Source organism: Calypte anna, chromosome 12 (genome assembly GCF_003957555.1).
Source record: "Calypte anna isolate BGI_N300 chromosome 12, bCalAnn1_v1.p, whole genome shotgun sequence".
Lineage (NCBI taxonomy): Eukaryota > Metazoa > Chordata > Aves > Apodiformes > Trochilidae > Calypte > Calypte anna.
In genome coordinates this window covers 295,034-310,628 of record NC_044258.1, presented here as the reverse complement: position 1 = coordinate 310,628, position 15,595 = coordinate 295,034, and the positions used below count along the sequence as shown (strand labels likewise).

The 15,595-nt window shown below is 41.8% G+C and overlaps 1 protein-coding gene across 1 annotated transcript in view; it reads left to right on the top strand.

Annotated features, from left to right (window-relative positions):
- Positions 1-14,790, top strand: part of PPARG (peroxisome proliferator activated receptor gamma) — a 57,838-nt gene extending 43,048 nt beyond the window's left edge. The window contains exons 5-7 of the mRNA XM_030458331.1: positions 2,807-3,006; positions 6,712-7,162; positions 14,188-14,790. Of these exons, the coding sequence (XP_030314191.1) occupies positions 2,807-3,006; positions 6,712-7,162; positions 14,188-14,435 (899 nt within the window). The 3' untranslated portion in view covers positions 14,436-14,790. The remainder of the gene's footprint in view (positions 1-2,806; positions 3,007-6,711; positions 7,163-14,187) is intronic.
- The last annotated feature ends 805 nt before the right edge of the window (positions 14,791-15,595 follow it).

The window sequence follows — 15,595 nt, the reverse complement described above, 5'->3', positions numbered from 1 at the left end:
TCATTCCTGATATGACTGTGAAACCTCTCAAAGGACACAGTCCCCAAATATTTCTTACTATGGGTTAAAAAGTCTTCAGGTCAGAACACATTTCACTCAGTATATTTCTGGAAGTCATCAACATTTTACAGACATGGGCAACTCCAAGCTCCCTTTTTTAATTAACATGTCTTGTTACGAGGTTAATACTTGCCTTGCTTTCTTTCCAGATTAAAAAGCCCACTCTAATAGTCTTGGGACTCCTCTAGAGATGGCTTGCTAGACTTCATTCAGGTCTAAAGTTTGCAAATTCTTCCTTAAAAAAAAAAAAGATGGTGAGGAGGAGATGAATTTCTTGGCAAGAACCCAACCTGAAGCACCAAAGTATCACAGGATTTTTTTTCATTGATGAAGCTGTTGCAAAATGGGCAGTTGAAAAATGGACACGTTGATCATAAAAAATGATCCTATTCATGTCAAAAAAGATATTTAATATAAAATCTGAAACCAGCTTTAGTGACAACATAACAGCTTTTAAGAGAAATCTGAACTGAACAAATGTCTAGCCACCCTGTTCAACATGGACTTTTAATTAAACCTTAACACTTTTATGAGCCATGCTGGTTTTTTCACATCATCTTGACCCCACATTTTAGTTACACGTGCTGTCCCCATAACAACTTCTTACAACATGGGTGTAATATTCTACTTTATTACACTGATGACAGTTTGATTCATTTTATTGAATCACTCCTTAAGTATTGGGAAAAAAAAAAACCTCTAAATACTAAAAAATATTCTCACTGAGTTAGTTCATGAAGTACTCATATATAAGTCATTTTACATCTTCAAGAATGTTTAGAATGCAGCTATTGGTATTGTGGGCTTAATGCTACCAATGTGTTTTTTAAAGAGCACTCAGAGGAGCTGTGTTAAATACAAACAAGGATTTTTAATAGTGAGAGAATCCATTTTAACTGCAAAACAAAAATACCAAAAAGGTCTCGATTCACAGTGTTCATGGTAGAGAAACTAATTCCTTTGAGGTCAGGATGAATTTTTTTTCACCTTTTTATTTAGGTTACACTAAATGCAGACATGAATCACAGACCTCAGACTGGCTTGGGTGGGAAAGGACCTCAGAGATTCTCTAGTTCCACCCTCCTGAGATGAGCAGGCATCAGGTTTGTCCCCATCCCCACCATGTGCTCCCCCATTCCCATGGCTGCCTCACACACTGGTGGCACTCTGTAGGACAGCACAGAAAGTAATATGAAGTTAATGAGTTTTCTTTAAATGTTTTGCTCTCTGAAGAAAGGGGTCAGTGACATCGCCCTGAAAACTGTTGGTAGGAGCTGATTAAGAAGAGTTTCCCATGAGAGAGGAAAAAAATACACATGCTAAGGGTGTATATGATCCAAAACAAATATCAGCTGGCAATTGTTCAAAATGCCCCATCTGAAACCATTATAAGCAGCAGACAGTTTCTGGGGGAAAACCAGAATGTGTTCATTTGTTCCTATTGAACGAAGTTTCCTTTAATGAGAATGTTGACTCTCAGAACACTCAAGCAAATGTGAAAGCCACAGCAAGCAGCCTCCAGAGACTGCTGAAAGAGAAGGGTGGCACAGGTGGGAAAATAAACAACCTTGCTTCTGCAGCCATGAACTAAAAGAACTGGTCAACAAGTACAATATACGACCAATTGGGGTTTTTTTATGTCTTCTGGCACATTTTTTCAATCCGTGGAAAAAGAAAGTGTCATTTTTGTCCATCATCAGACTGCAGGCAAACTAATGAAAGGGAAGGGGCTGCTCATTCCCAAAATAAATGTCCCCTAGTCTAAGAATCAGGGGATGTGTGATCCTAACAGCACCTATGCTTGATTCAGGGAAGACTCTAATTGCTGAAGAAAGTATTTATAATATTTTTATCTCCTCCTGAGGCCAAAATGCAAACCTTTATTTCTTCCTTCTACTTTTTTGTTTGGATGCTCTTCTGTTCTGTTTTGGTTTCGTAAAATAAGATAAATTCTGTTTACTGAAGTAGCATATGATAAACCAGTCTTGATCTTGACAGCTTATTTGAAATATTTTCCAGGTCAGACCCCTGATGAATAAATAGTGGTTTGGGTAGTAAGTACATAGGTGTGCAAGTAGGATGTTTACAGCATCTTTATGTTGGTGCTGAGCAATTGTGAGATGAGGTGAGCAGGCAGAACCTTTTCCTGTTCTTTCAGTGCTCTGTGCACACAGAATTCCTTTGCCTGGGAGCTTCTCAGCCTCTTCTGGCTTCTCTTCCCTGCACAACCTTCTTTCTCATTCCTTAATTCTTCTGGTAACATTTTATAGCCCTTGATACATGAAGTTCTGCTGCACTGTTTAGGAATTTCTCCCTGCAAGGCATGCGAGGGTTTTGCTTCTAAACAAATGAATCTGAAATCCATGTGGTGATTTTGCCCAGAACAAAACAAGTCGGAAAGGCGGTTCCAACCCTAAGCCAACAGGATTTTAATATCTTCAAGATTCTTTATGTTTTATTTAGATTGGAGGTAGAGCCAGTGGTTTTCACCAGCTGTCAGGTGAGCACACAATAGGTTTGCCTTCCAAGCAAGGCACTGTAATGTTACTGGTTGGGCGCAGAGATTGTTTCCTCTTCAAGATTTGTTTGTTTACATTCCTGTGAAGCACTTCAGCTGGTTTGCCTGTAGGACTGCAGAAAATAATCCTGTTCCAACCAAAGCTTCCAGGGGTGACCTGAAGAGCTACTCACGTGTGCTTTCTGATGTGCAGCTGCAGCCCCAGTAACTGCTTGTCATCTGCTTCAGCCATCAGGTTTGGGCGAATGCCACAGGCGGAGAAGGAGAAGCTCCTGGCAGAGATCTCCAGCGACATCGAGCAGTTAAACCCCGAGTCTGCTGATCTCCGGGCACTTGCCAAGCACTTGTATGACTCATACATCAAGTCCTTCCCTCTCACCAAAGCCAAGGCGAGGGCGATCTTGACAGGAAAGACGACAGACAAATCAGTCAGTTCCCTCTGCTTTTCTTTTTTCTGTTTTTGTTTGTTTTTTTGTTTTTTTTTTAATTTCTTTCGAGCAAATGATTTACCAGCGAACAACACTTTAAAAAAAACCAACAAAAACAACAAAACTTTGCTGTTGGCAGTTCTATATTTCAAGCTGTGCCTGAAAGACAGGAAATGTTTTTAGATAGGATAAGTAAACATTATTTGAAAAAACTCCAAGTTCACCTAATAAAATGCTTGAAGCCAGCACAAGAATTTGAAGGTCATCGTAACCTTTTTGTGTTCTCTGATCCACTCTTCCCGTTTTCCTTCTCCCTCACCAAAGGTTATCTCCCACACTATCTGTTAAGGTGGCTATCTAGCTGTCAGGAACTGGTTGCAAGCCTGTTTGAGCAGCTGTAGCCCAGCACAGCATCAGTATGGGCTGTACCCAAAGGAATATCCTTTTTCCCAAATGATTCCCAGTGCCCACACCATCACTAACTGCAGCTGTGATGCTCATCCTTGTGATGCTCTGATGAATTCCTGCATTTCACTGGGTTATCTTGGACCCAGTCAGCATCCTGTGGTGGTGCAACCTGAATTTTAGGGGAATGGATGAGAAAGTCTTTGAAAAGTAAGAATAGGGATAAGTGTGTTTGGGTGTTGCTATGGAAACTTTGCTGTCAATACAGGAGAATCTTCTTTGTCTGTCAGGAGGAGGATAAATGTCACCTGGTAATTACAGTAGGTTTTAATTTTGTTGCTATTTCAATACCTGAAGAGCAAAATGGCTTTCCATTTCCATGCCTGAGTTTGATATATCTTCTAGAATCAGCAGCAGAAATTTTCCCATCAGCTCTACAACAGAGGCTCTGGTATTTTCTTTACCAGTTTCAAAGATATGAAAGGATTTGGAGGCTTCAGGCTTGCTTTCTTTAAAGTTAGTAAAAAATCATGATTATCCCTCACTTGGTTGTACCCCTCACAGGAACTCTTATCTGGTGGACAGTTACACTCTGAGTAGCTGTTCTTCATGGAGTATTTCAGGTCTGAACTAGCAGAGTTTATTTATTCTGCAGAAAGCTGATATGCTCAGCCCACTGAAGGGTCAGGGCTCTTTCCAAGTCTCCCTGCAGTTCCCTCTCTCTATCAAACAGGGCTGCTGGGAAAGAATTAATGCAGGAATTTAGGGGGTTTAGATGTGTTCTTCCTGACTGTGTACCTACATCAGGAAACAAAATAGTAGCAGGTGTGTAATTATGCCTATTGTTTACTCCTCTTCATCCTAAAAATGCCACCAGGAGACCTGCTCTGGTTTTCTGCAGCTGCAGGAGTTGGGGCAGGGTCACTTCTGGTGCTCTCAGCTTCTGAATTCCCACCCATGCATTTAGAAATCTGGGCAGTTGGTTTCTGAGGTCCCAAGTGCACCCACAAACTCTGCTCTGGTTCTGGGAGGTTCTGTGCAGCTGGCCCAGGAATCAGCAGACGTGTGTTCTGCTGCTCTGCTGGGATACAACAGAAGGGATGGGATCTGCTCTCTGAGTGTGGCAAAACTCAGAGGAGTAACTCAGCCTCTCCTGGGATATGCAGTGCTCATTTGACCTGCAGTTCTACTCACAAAGTTCATCTGAATCTTTATATTAAAAATTTCCTTAGCAATTTTGAACTTTTTCTTAATTTTTCCCTTCTCATCATGAGGTTGGTGGCACAGTGGAGTCTTTCTAAAGCACACACAGAATAGAGGACTTGATCTTGTCCTTGATGCTCCCACTTAGCATTTTCTGGAAAGAAAAGAAAGGAATGGCCTCCTAGTACTAAAACCTTCCAAAAGCCTCCTTGACAGTCTTCTTATTCCACTATTTTGCATATATATGCATGTAGTATGTACAAACACGTATAAAATGTTTTTTTCTGCTGCCAAAATAGTGTTGCATCTGGAAAAATACCTTCATCTCCTGGCTTCTCTCAGGGCAGTGTGCTTATTGGATCAGTTTCACACTGAAATCCCAGTGCAAGGGGAAAACCTGTAAAAAAAAAACCTGTAAAAAAACCCCCTGTATTTACCTGCCCCTGAGGAGCTGTGTGCCAGTGGTGACCCTGCAGTGACAGCACCAGCACCAGTGTGCTGGTAGGCAGCAGAATATCAGTTTAATGAAACCCTTTGGAAAGCTGAAATGTCACTTGTGCAGAAACTGTTATTCCAGCTCCCTGGAGCTCTCTCTTTTCCAGCTGTACCAGTTAAAAACAAGGCTGCTGGCTGTCACCAGTGGGAGGGAGTCTGAGCTTTGTGTTCCACCCAGCCCCACAGAGGTGACCCAGCACTGTCACAGTCCCCCCCCCTGCACAGTGGGAGCAGCTGGTGGGTTGTGATGAGCATCTGTGGGCAATATTCTCTTCAGAAGGCAGCACCAGGCTCTAAAGAAAGGAGGAATTTCCAGTTTTGGAAATGCCATAATGCTAGAGCACTGGTTTGGATTAAAAATCTAACAGGAACAGAAGCTGGTTCTGAGGGAGAGGACCACGGGCTTGGCTATTTCTGAGCATAGAGTGAGTGTGAAACCACAAGAATCAGCACCCCTATCAATAAGGCATTAGAATCCCTAATCAGAAAGGATCTTAAATTTTTAAAAATGCATTACTCTTCCCCAGTTGTTGGTGTAGAGTTCCTTGTATTTTAATTAATCAATCGTGTCAACAAACGTATTAATATCAGTAGATATTTGTTCAATGGAGCAATGAACTCATTAGTCATTGATCCTCTAAGGAAAAGATTCTTCAGATCAAGTCAAGAAATCCTCACTTTATTTCTTTAAAGCCTGGAGCTTCCTCTGCAGACTCTGAAACAGTTTGTTCTCAGACCCCAACTCTCAGCACTATTTTTCCTAATCTGCTCTCAAAACTCATTCGTTCCACTTGAGTTTCTTTCACCGTCAGACTCATTCCTGTGCCCTAAACTGTGCCACTGGAGTTTGTATCGTGTCATTTGGGTTTTCTTTCCCATTGCCAAATTGCTTGAATTTAAGTATACCCTCACTTTTAAAGGAATCAACAGCAAAAGGTTAAACTTATCAAATGATTTATCAGGTAATCAGGTTAAATTTATCAGATTATCTGATAGGTTGATAGGACTTGCAGCACTTTCTAGGAGGCTAGAACTTGGAAGGAACATGGCAGCATGGGAAGTAATCAACACATGACTATATTCTGTCTTTCTACAAAATATTTTCTTATGATAAGAGCAAAGATGTCACTGGACACTGACTGGATTTGGTTTTATAGAAGTTGATACACTTTAGGTAAAAGAAGATGTTTCAGTCTTTTGTTAATAAACTTTCCAAACTTTGAATTCTGGTATTGCAGAGCTTCTGTAACACAAAAACAAGAACAAGGCACTTTAAGTAGTGTTCCTTGCCCTCCTGCCCTTATTATTTAAAAAAATATCATCCAAAGTCCTATTTTTAGAATATGGGTTGACAGAACACGTGAGAAGTTCTTAGGAACTGCTGATCCTTTCTGTAAATCATTTTAGCATGGTGAGGATATTTGTTCCCTTGGTTTAGGAGGATTTAACCCTTTGGGGTGGAGTCTCCTTGGCAGGTTCCTCACAGCTTCCCAAGTGTTTCCTGAGGAGCTGTTCCCCTGTCTGCTGTCCCAGTTTCCCTGGGGTCAAACGGTCACAGGAGGGACAGATGAAAGTGAATTCTCCTCTCCTTTTCTTTTTTAGCCATTCGTTATCTACGACATGAACTCTCTGATGATGGGAGAAGATCAGATCAAGTGCAAACACGTGTCCCCACTGCAGGAGGAGAACAAGGAGGTGGCAATTCGCATCTTCCAGCGGTGCCAGTTCCGCTCCGTGGAGGCAGTGCAGGAGATCACAGAGTTTGCCAAGAACATTCCAGGTTTTGTGAGTCTTGACCTGAATGATCAAGTAACTCTCCTGAAATACGGGGTCCATGAGATCATTTACACTCTCCTGGCTTCTCTGATGAATAAAGATGGAGTTCTTATATCTGATGGACAAGGATTCATGACACGGGAGTTTCTGAAGAGCCTGAGGAAACCTTTTTGTGACTTTATGGAGCCCAAGTTTGAGTTTGCTGTGAAGTTCAATGCACTGGAATTAGATGACAGTGACCTGGCAATATTTATAGCTGTCATTATACTAAGTGGAGGTAAGTGCTGTCTTAGTATATTTTATATTAGAGAATTGACACTTGAGCTTCCTGTCCAAACAGGAAAGTGCTCAGCACGATGAAATGGATGGAGTTTATTTCCATTCTATTAGTTTTCAGCTTGCTTGATGCTGTTGGTCTTTTTTTTTGTTCAGTTTCAGGCTGAAACTGAAAATGTAAGTGATCTGCTCTTCATGATGGAGCTGGAAATACCTGCTGAATCAGGAATTTTTTTTTTTCATTTTTGCAAGGTCTTGTTTTCCTTCAAAAGTGTGGGGGGGAAGAATGCATTTCTCTGCAAAGTGATGGTCTGCTAATGCCTGAGAAAAACAACTTAGTGTGGCTGCTGTGTTCAGACTTCCTGAACTCTCTCTTTGTGTTCAGGTTTATGTGTTATGCCTTGGCAGAGCAGGACTCTGAGCACCCAGGTAGCAGCCTATGTGCACTCCAGCACTTGTTAAAAAAAGAAACTGAATTTTTCAGGTTTTTTTGGAGCCAGTCAGTATGTTCTATCTGATTTTGAGGTGATGTAGCTGTTCTGGTTTGTGAACTAATGACTGCTACCCAGATTTATTTCACTTGGCAACCTGTGCACCCCAAGTCTGAGCTGTCAGGTAGTACATTTCAGGTCAGGTTGAGGGGCTTTCACTTTGGCCAATACCCTCTGGTTAGTGATGAAAATTTTCAAGAAAATTTTCCCAACCAACTGGTGTGTATTTTGGCTTAGAACTGTACTGCAGATACCAACAGGAGGAATGTGCTGAGCGTCCTAAATTCAGATCCTCCACAGAGCAATGCAGAGTATTTTGTCATTAAATTGTCTTTAAGCAATCAAACACAACAACCACATGCTCTTGTTCCACCAGCAAACAGTCTGTCCAGAGTGTGTTGTTACCCAGAGCTTCATTTAACATCCCCTACCAACTCTGTTTCCTTCAGTGGTACCACAGTGGGGGTTACAAGACCAACTAAATCCACTTCAAACAAGTGCAGTTCCCAGAAAACATTTTCTCGTGCAAACCTTTGAGCACCACAGTTCCTGAGGACTCTGAATTCATTCAGGAAGTAAAAATATTACTGTTATATTTTTGGTTGGCTTTGATGCAGCTGAAGAAATTCCACGAGCCTGTGAGAGCACCACACAAAACATGCCAATATTTTGCATTTTCTAATACAGTAAAATCTGACAGATGAGAAACAGGCCTCCCAAAATCCACTCCTAATGGGAAAAAGGGAACTTGGAATCTGCAAAGTTAAGTCTGCTGTGCTTCACTGAGGTTACAGGAGAGGAAGTAGGTATGGTGTAACTCATCTGACTGCTGAGAGCTCAGGACTATGGTCAGCAGGAAAAAAAAATTGACTGTGCTGAACCAGATTTATCCTTGAGTCCTTTTTTCTTTTGAGAATGATTTTTCAACAGAGATCCATAATGAACTACTGAAATTTTTATAGTTCTCAAATACCTCTGAAGAGAATCCATGTAAATCTATGAAAACACAAATATTAACCAGTTCTTCCTAGAGAAGTTTTCATTTTTTTGATAACAAAAATCTATCACTGTCTTAATTCAAAACTTCTGTTTTTAAAAGCATGAGAATCATTTGTAAAAACTGAGGTTTTGAAAACAAGTAAGCTTTGCTACCAATTTGCTACCTGTTTCTCAGCTGTCTCAGGTGCCCCAATTTCTGCAAGACCTATGCTCTTAGAGAACTTGATTTCTGTAGGAACTATATGAATATTGAACCAGTTTTTTTGTTTTTTCATTGAAACATGGATTTCAACATCAGCTCATACTACCTCAAGGGCTTTGCTAGCTGCAGGAATGCTGTAAAGTTTCAGTTGCTTCAAGAAATCCTGTGTACAAATATCTTAAAAAAAAAAAAAGTTTTGAGAAACCAAAAAAGATTCCAGCCAAATGCTCTATTTCTAAATGAAACTGTCACTGCCTGGCTCCATGGGGCTGGCTCTTCTGCAGCTCTATAAAGAAGAAGAAGAGAGAAAGGAAAGAGAAAGATAATTCCAGCTGGAACGTTACATGTAGAAAGCTTTTAATTATGAAGTAAGTGTTTAGAGTTTGACACAAATCCTATAAAACACTTCAGCCTTTTGGTACCAAAACAGTTGTGTTATATGGCAACAGGCAAACTGCCTGCAGAACAGTGATGAGAAGCTGACAAATTGTAATAGCAAAATGAAAGTACTCCCCTTCCACAGTCATTTTGTTGTTTCTGAGCTGCTCACTCCCTCTCAATGATTCCAGATGTTACTCTGAACTCCTCACTACAAAGCTGAAGGGTTGCTCTTGATGCTGGTATATATTCAAATTCAAAATATCCTGTCAGTGGCAAACAGACCCTTCTGTTCTGCATTCAATGGCACAGACTGAGTCTGTGAGCAGGGGGGGTTGGCCTTGTTTTTTTTTTTTTTAAAATGCTTTATGCCTTTCACAGCACTGCCAGGCTCTCAGTGCAATGCTCTTTTAGTTGTGGTAACTTTGGAAAATTTGCTTTGGTGAAATGAGATTGGGCAAACCTTTTTTCAAGGAGTTATTTCTCCCCCCTGTTGTATTCCTCTGTGCCACCAAGGCATACTCCCAGCCACCAGTGAGGGCCACGTGTTTACCAGCTTGCAGGATCTTAAAAAATATTCTAGCTACCTGAGCTGAAAATTAAGTTTATCATAAGAAGAAGTTGTAAGGAGAGCAAGTGAGATGCCTGTGTTTGGGTAGGGAAGATAGCAGTCCAAGTATATTGGGAAAATCCACATTTATAAACAGAGCAAACTTATTCAACAGGTTGTTGTCAAGATCAAAAATAAAAAGATAATTTTGTGGCATGTTTACATTTTATGGATGGACTTGAACTTTGTTATTTTATCTTCTGCAGTGTTTAGGATATAATGCTGGTGGGAATTAAAGCAGGGTGGGAATTACCTGTAAAGACCCAGAATCTGTGAGACAACATGAAGCCAAACTAGCATTTGGATTCACAGGTGTTGCTGCATCTGCTTTTCCTGTTTTCTGAGGGTGTTCTTTACAGTGAATGTTGAGCCAGGAATTGCTGCTGCCTGTTTAAAACACCAGGTTCAATAATTTTGCTACAATCTGAGACAAGCAAAATTTGAAGTTTTATCACTGAAAAGTACCAAGAAGTAGTTCTGCTGCACAAACCCTGCTGTAGCAAACCTGTCAGGACAAAGAGATGCATCCCAATCCAGACCCAGTTCCAACTGGGGGCTTGGAACCAAAATCCTGGTGACCCCAATGCATGTGACAGTCTCAGAAGAACAACCTGAAACTGCTGAGTCACATCTGCTCCAGCAAAAGAAGGAGCACAGCTGTTCAGTGAGCTGTATCTCTGCCTGTTTTATCATGTTAGGATTTTAGAGTGTGTATTTAAATGCAAAAAGCACTTAGTCAGAGGTATTAAAACACAAAGGTGTGGGCAAAGGTATGCAGGTGGCAGTTTTAAATGTGAGGAGCAGAAGAACACTGTTGTTATTGTTAGGAACAGGGAAAAAGCAGCTGAATCTAAGTAAACAAACAAGGTATTTTTCCCTGTGGTAGTACAGGACATCAATCTATACCAACTCCTACTGTTGATACCCAAGGCCAAGGGGTTATTAACCCTTCCCACTTGCTGTGGACATTTTCTTACTTAGAACAGCTCCCTGCAGACTTTTCAGAGCAAAGGAAACAGCCATGTGAGAACCTAATGAAAAACTGGCCGAAGAATATGCAGAGGAAAAAAAGTGCAATGTGGTACTCCCTGGGCACGGGTCACAAGGCAGGTTGCAAACAGCACCTAAAAAAAAAGCTCAACTTTAACAATCTTCTGTATCAAAGAGTGGTGTTCAGCTCACTTCTTGTCATCTCCCACCTTAATCACTTCAGCTCTGTTCTTTGGCTGTCTGTGACCTCATCTTGTGGCATCATGTGCTGTCCTGCTTTGGTTTTTGTATTTTTTTTCCACAATTTTTCCTTAATGTCCAAAATACACCTCTTGCCACAGTAACCCAAGGAGCCTGAAACATATATTTGAGAGTGTCTTAACAACTTGAAATATAGTTACTGTATGCTGAAGCTGCTGCCTCTTATTTCCTTTCTGTCTGATTTGGATATGTTTCTTGGAACAGAAACAGCATTTTCCTCTGTCAGAAACTTCTAGTGAGAAAGTATAGCAAACTGTCAGCACTCAACAAATAATGTCCATATCCTGAAGTTCTCATTCATGAAAAATCTGTCTTGTCTTCAATGGGAATTTTCCTTCCTCTTGAATTGCTTTGTTTAAAAATAACATCTCACAGTCTCCTAGGCTTTTGCCATAGTCATCCTTTCTGCCTCTGGGTCATTATAAAACCATCAGACTGGGTTTTTCAAAGGAGCTTTAAGCATTTCAGATGCCTGAGCCTCCCTGACCTCGGGCACCCAAACGTAGGGAGCTCCTTGGTGAGTTCTGATCTCCTGGGTTTGCCTCCTGCACTCTGAAACTGGGGAGCAGAGGGGTTGGATTGGGTTTCCTTGCTGAAAAGCTCACACCCTAAAAATTTCCACCCTAAAAGAAGCAGGGGGTGATGGGGATTAATCCCACAAGGCCACGTCTTTGTGCTTCTGGATTTTTAATACCACTGCACACTGAGTCATGCCCAGAGTTCAGAGTTCAGCCACGGAGCAGAAGGAAAATTTAAAGCTGTAGCAACCCAAAGGCCAAATTCTGCACAGCCCTGGAGTGCTGACACTCAGAAAGGTGCTGACAGGTGGAAAGGGAGCAGCTAGAGCTGGAACCACCTGCAATGTGTTCAGGTAATCTAAAAAGAAATATCTACAAATTATCAAAAATTCCTTAAGTATCTTTAAAGAAGTGGCTTGGTGATATTGCCAAAGGCAATTTTGAGAAGGAGCTACTTGTCTGGAGACAATTTTCTGCTTACAGATACTTACTTATAGACTTTCTGAATCATATTTTCTGGTATTATCAGAGGACTGGTAAAATCCAGTGATCTCTGCCACACAAACTCAGCTTATTAGCATGAAATACCAACTGGAAGGAGTGGCCAAGTGGGTCATTCAGTCCAGCCACCTAAAACTGAAAGTGTCTGTGAAGTCACTTCATAAAACCACCCTCAAACAAGCATCAGACACTCTATTCAAACTTGCCATTATTCCTATTTCTATAAAGCTACCCCCCAACCTCACCTCTTTGGGAGTGAAATAGCCTGTCCCTATCAGTGACCTCCCTGTAATCCCAGCTCATTTGTTTTGCCTTTTAGTTAACACTGCAGTTATTTCCCCATGAAGTGAACCCCCAACGTATCTGCAAAGAGCTTTGTTTTCCCTCAGCCTTTTTCCCTGACTGTACAGCACAAACCAAGCTGTGCCAGTGGGATTGGAGGCACAGGAAGGTTACTCCAGTCGTAGGAAATTACATCTTATTTTTTAATGGATTAATATAGATTAGCCCCTCATCCTTTCTGAAGTGGAAATAATTGCTTTAGGGAAATAATTTAAGGCTGGCTATAGGCACAGTTTTTTATTGATCAATCTATGAAATTAATTTCATAGCTAGATAGCAAATGTTATTTAAATTATTGACTGTTTTTTTTCATGGAGTGTTGTGCTGATCTGGATACATCACCCAGTAGCTCAGCAGTAATGAATTACTGGTGGTGGTTGTGATCTCTGAGGGTTTAATAACATTAAGCAACATTATTAGCTACCTTGGCTATAGAATTAAATCATTTATTACCTCAAGTTAGAAAGCAATTTTTACAGATTTCATTAAGTAACAATTGCAGCCACTTAAGAAGGTATTTGGGGACTGACAGAAAGAGCAATAATTATTATGAAGGATAATAATGGGGAAAAAAAGAAAGATTTTTGCTTCTTGCTGAAGCCCAAGCTTTGCCAGGGATACTCCTGGCAGCTGTGGCAGTGCCTGTAGCTGCCTGGGGCTGTTTAGGAGGAGAAGACCCCATGGGCAGGAGCCCAGAAGAGGCACCTGGGTTCTGGGTTCTGCCACATCCCCCAGCACTGAGCACCTGGGCCTGAGCTGGTCAGCTGGAGCTGGAAGCTGCCATGAGACTTCTTGACAGCCACTGGAGCTTGGCTGTGGAGAACTGAGCCTGGGGTTTTCAACTCTCCCAGGTGACTGTGACAGCAGGAGGTGTAGTCATGGCTTTGGTTTGTTTTTTTTATTTTTGGTAGGTTGGTATCCACCTTAGAGGGAAACATTTTAGTGGTAGCAATTACAGGCAAATCCAACTGAGTAGATGCTGATTTTCCAGAAGTGAATGACCTGACTGCTCATCCCCAGCTACATCTCACTCCTCCTTCCCATGAACACTCCCAGTTCACAGTGGGAAATGCCCCACAGTGTCACAGAATCATAGAATCATAGAATGGGCTGGGTTGGAAGGGACCTCAGAGATCATCAAGTCCAACCCTTGATCCACTCCCACTGCAGTTCCCAGCCCATGGCACTCAGTGCCATATCCAGGCTCTTTGGAAAGATCTCCAGACACGGAGAATCCACTACTTCCCTGGGCAGCCCATTCCAATGCCTGATCACCCTCTCCAGAAAGAAATTCTTTCTCATCTCCAACCTAAACCTCCCCTGGCACAACTTGAGACCCTTTGTGCCCTCTTGTCTTGCTGAGAGTTGCCTGGGAAAAGAGCCCAACCCCCCCCTGGCTCCAACCTCCTTTCAGGGAGTTGGAGAGAGTGATGAGGTCTCCCCTGAGCCTCCTCTTCTCCAGCCTCAACACCCCCAGCTCCCTCAGCCCTTCCTCACAGGATCTGTCATATGAACCTCTCCCTGTCTGCACCACACAAGTGCTTGAACTGTTTGTAAGAGCAGTTCTAAAACTTCTCTGAGCAAATTCTGCTAAAATCTCACTGGTTACAGCAAAGAGATGAAGCCAAACAGTTCTGAGGAAGTGCCACGTGTAAATGCTTAATATACTAAGAAACTGGAAAAGTCAATAATGCATGAGCTCCACGTTTCCATTTTCTCCATTTTTTCCCCCAGATCGCCCGGGCCTGTTAAATGTGAAGCCCATTGAAGATATCCAGGACAATCTGCTGCAAGCTCTGGAGCTCCAGCTAAAGCTGAACCACCCCGAATCCTCCCAGCTGTTTGCAAAGCTGCTGCAGAAAATGACGGACCTCAGACAGATTGTAACAGAGCACGTGCAGCTCTTGCAAATCATCAAGAAAACGGAGACAGACATGAGCCTGCACCCACTCCTACAGGAAATCTATAAAGACTTGTATTAATGACCAGAGTAGTTCTAATCCCCTGACATAATGTATGTTCTTCAGATTGCACTATTTCTTTGAGGGAAAACTCTGCATACCTAAGAAATTACTGTGAAACAGCATTTAAAGAGAGAGAGAGCTTAGTATAGTAGATCTATTTTATGCATATTGTTTATAAAGACACATTTACAATTTACTTTTAATATTAAAAAATATCTATATTATGAAATTTTTTGGCAGTATTTTCAGAATGAATTTTTTAAAAAACTATCTTATTTCTTAAAATTGCTTGTCAAGTATGATTGATGCTTCACTGAAGTTGGTTAAGCATGCAGTTAAAACTTTCAATTTAAAAAATAAAAACCTTTCTCCTTAAAATATTTCTAGGGAAATGTTTCAAGTATTATGTCTCACTCCGGGCTCCCAAGGCAGCAGTAAAACAGCAATAACATTGAATCCCAGATCACTGTAACTTCCTCTGAGAGCTGACAAGGCAGGAGCTGGAAATGTCAGGTCTGACAGCACTGGTGCCCACCTTAACCTCATTTTATAGTGCTGGTGGTGTTAGGGAACATGAGGCCCAACACCTGTGGGCAAACCCAAAACCCAGTTGCTAATTGAAGAATGATTTCAGCAGGGAACATGCCCTCCTCCTCACCCTGTGGCAGTAGAATCTGTCCCCTTCCTCTGCTGGTGCTGGAGGCAGCTCCTTCAGTCCCTGGTGAGTCTGCAGGTGAGTACAAACCCCTTGGGCTGGGAACTTCCCAAATCCTTTGGTGGACTGGCAACAACACACTCAGTCAAAACCCTCCTGGAAAACTGGAGTAGTGTGATTCCTCCTGAACAGAAGGGAGGTTTGAACTCATTCTTGAAGACGTGGGATGGGAAACCAACTGTGCTGATTTGTTGTGAGCCACTTCTGTTCTTCTCTGGCAACAGGAACCCTTGGAGATGTTTCCTGCTGTTAAGGTTGCTCATTTCCTTATCTGTGGTGTCCCCTGAGATTTCCACTGGGCACAAGGCAAAGGAGAGGGGAGAAACTGATAGAAAGAAGGGGAATTGACTTCCATGATCTTCTTTTGGTATTCTCAGTGCTGGTGTGAGATCCCCTTAGACTCACCTTTGCCCTGCCCACCTTTCTGTGTCTGAATGTGACTCCTGCCAAAATCAAGCAGGTG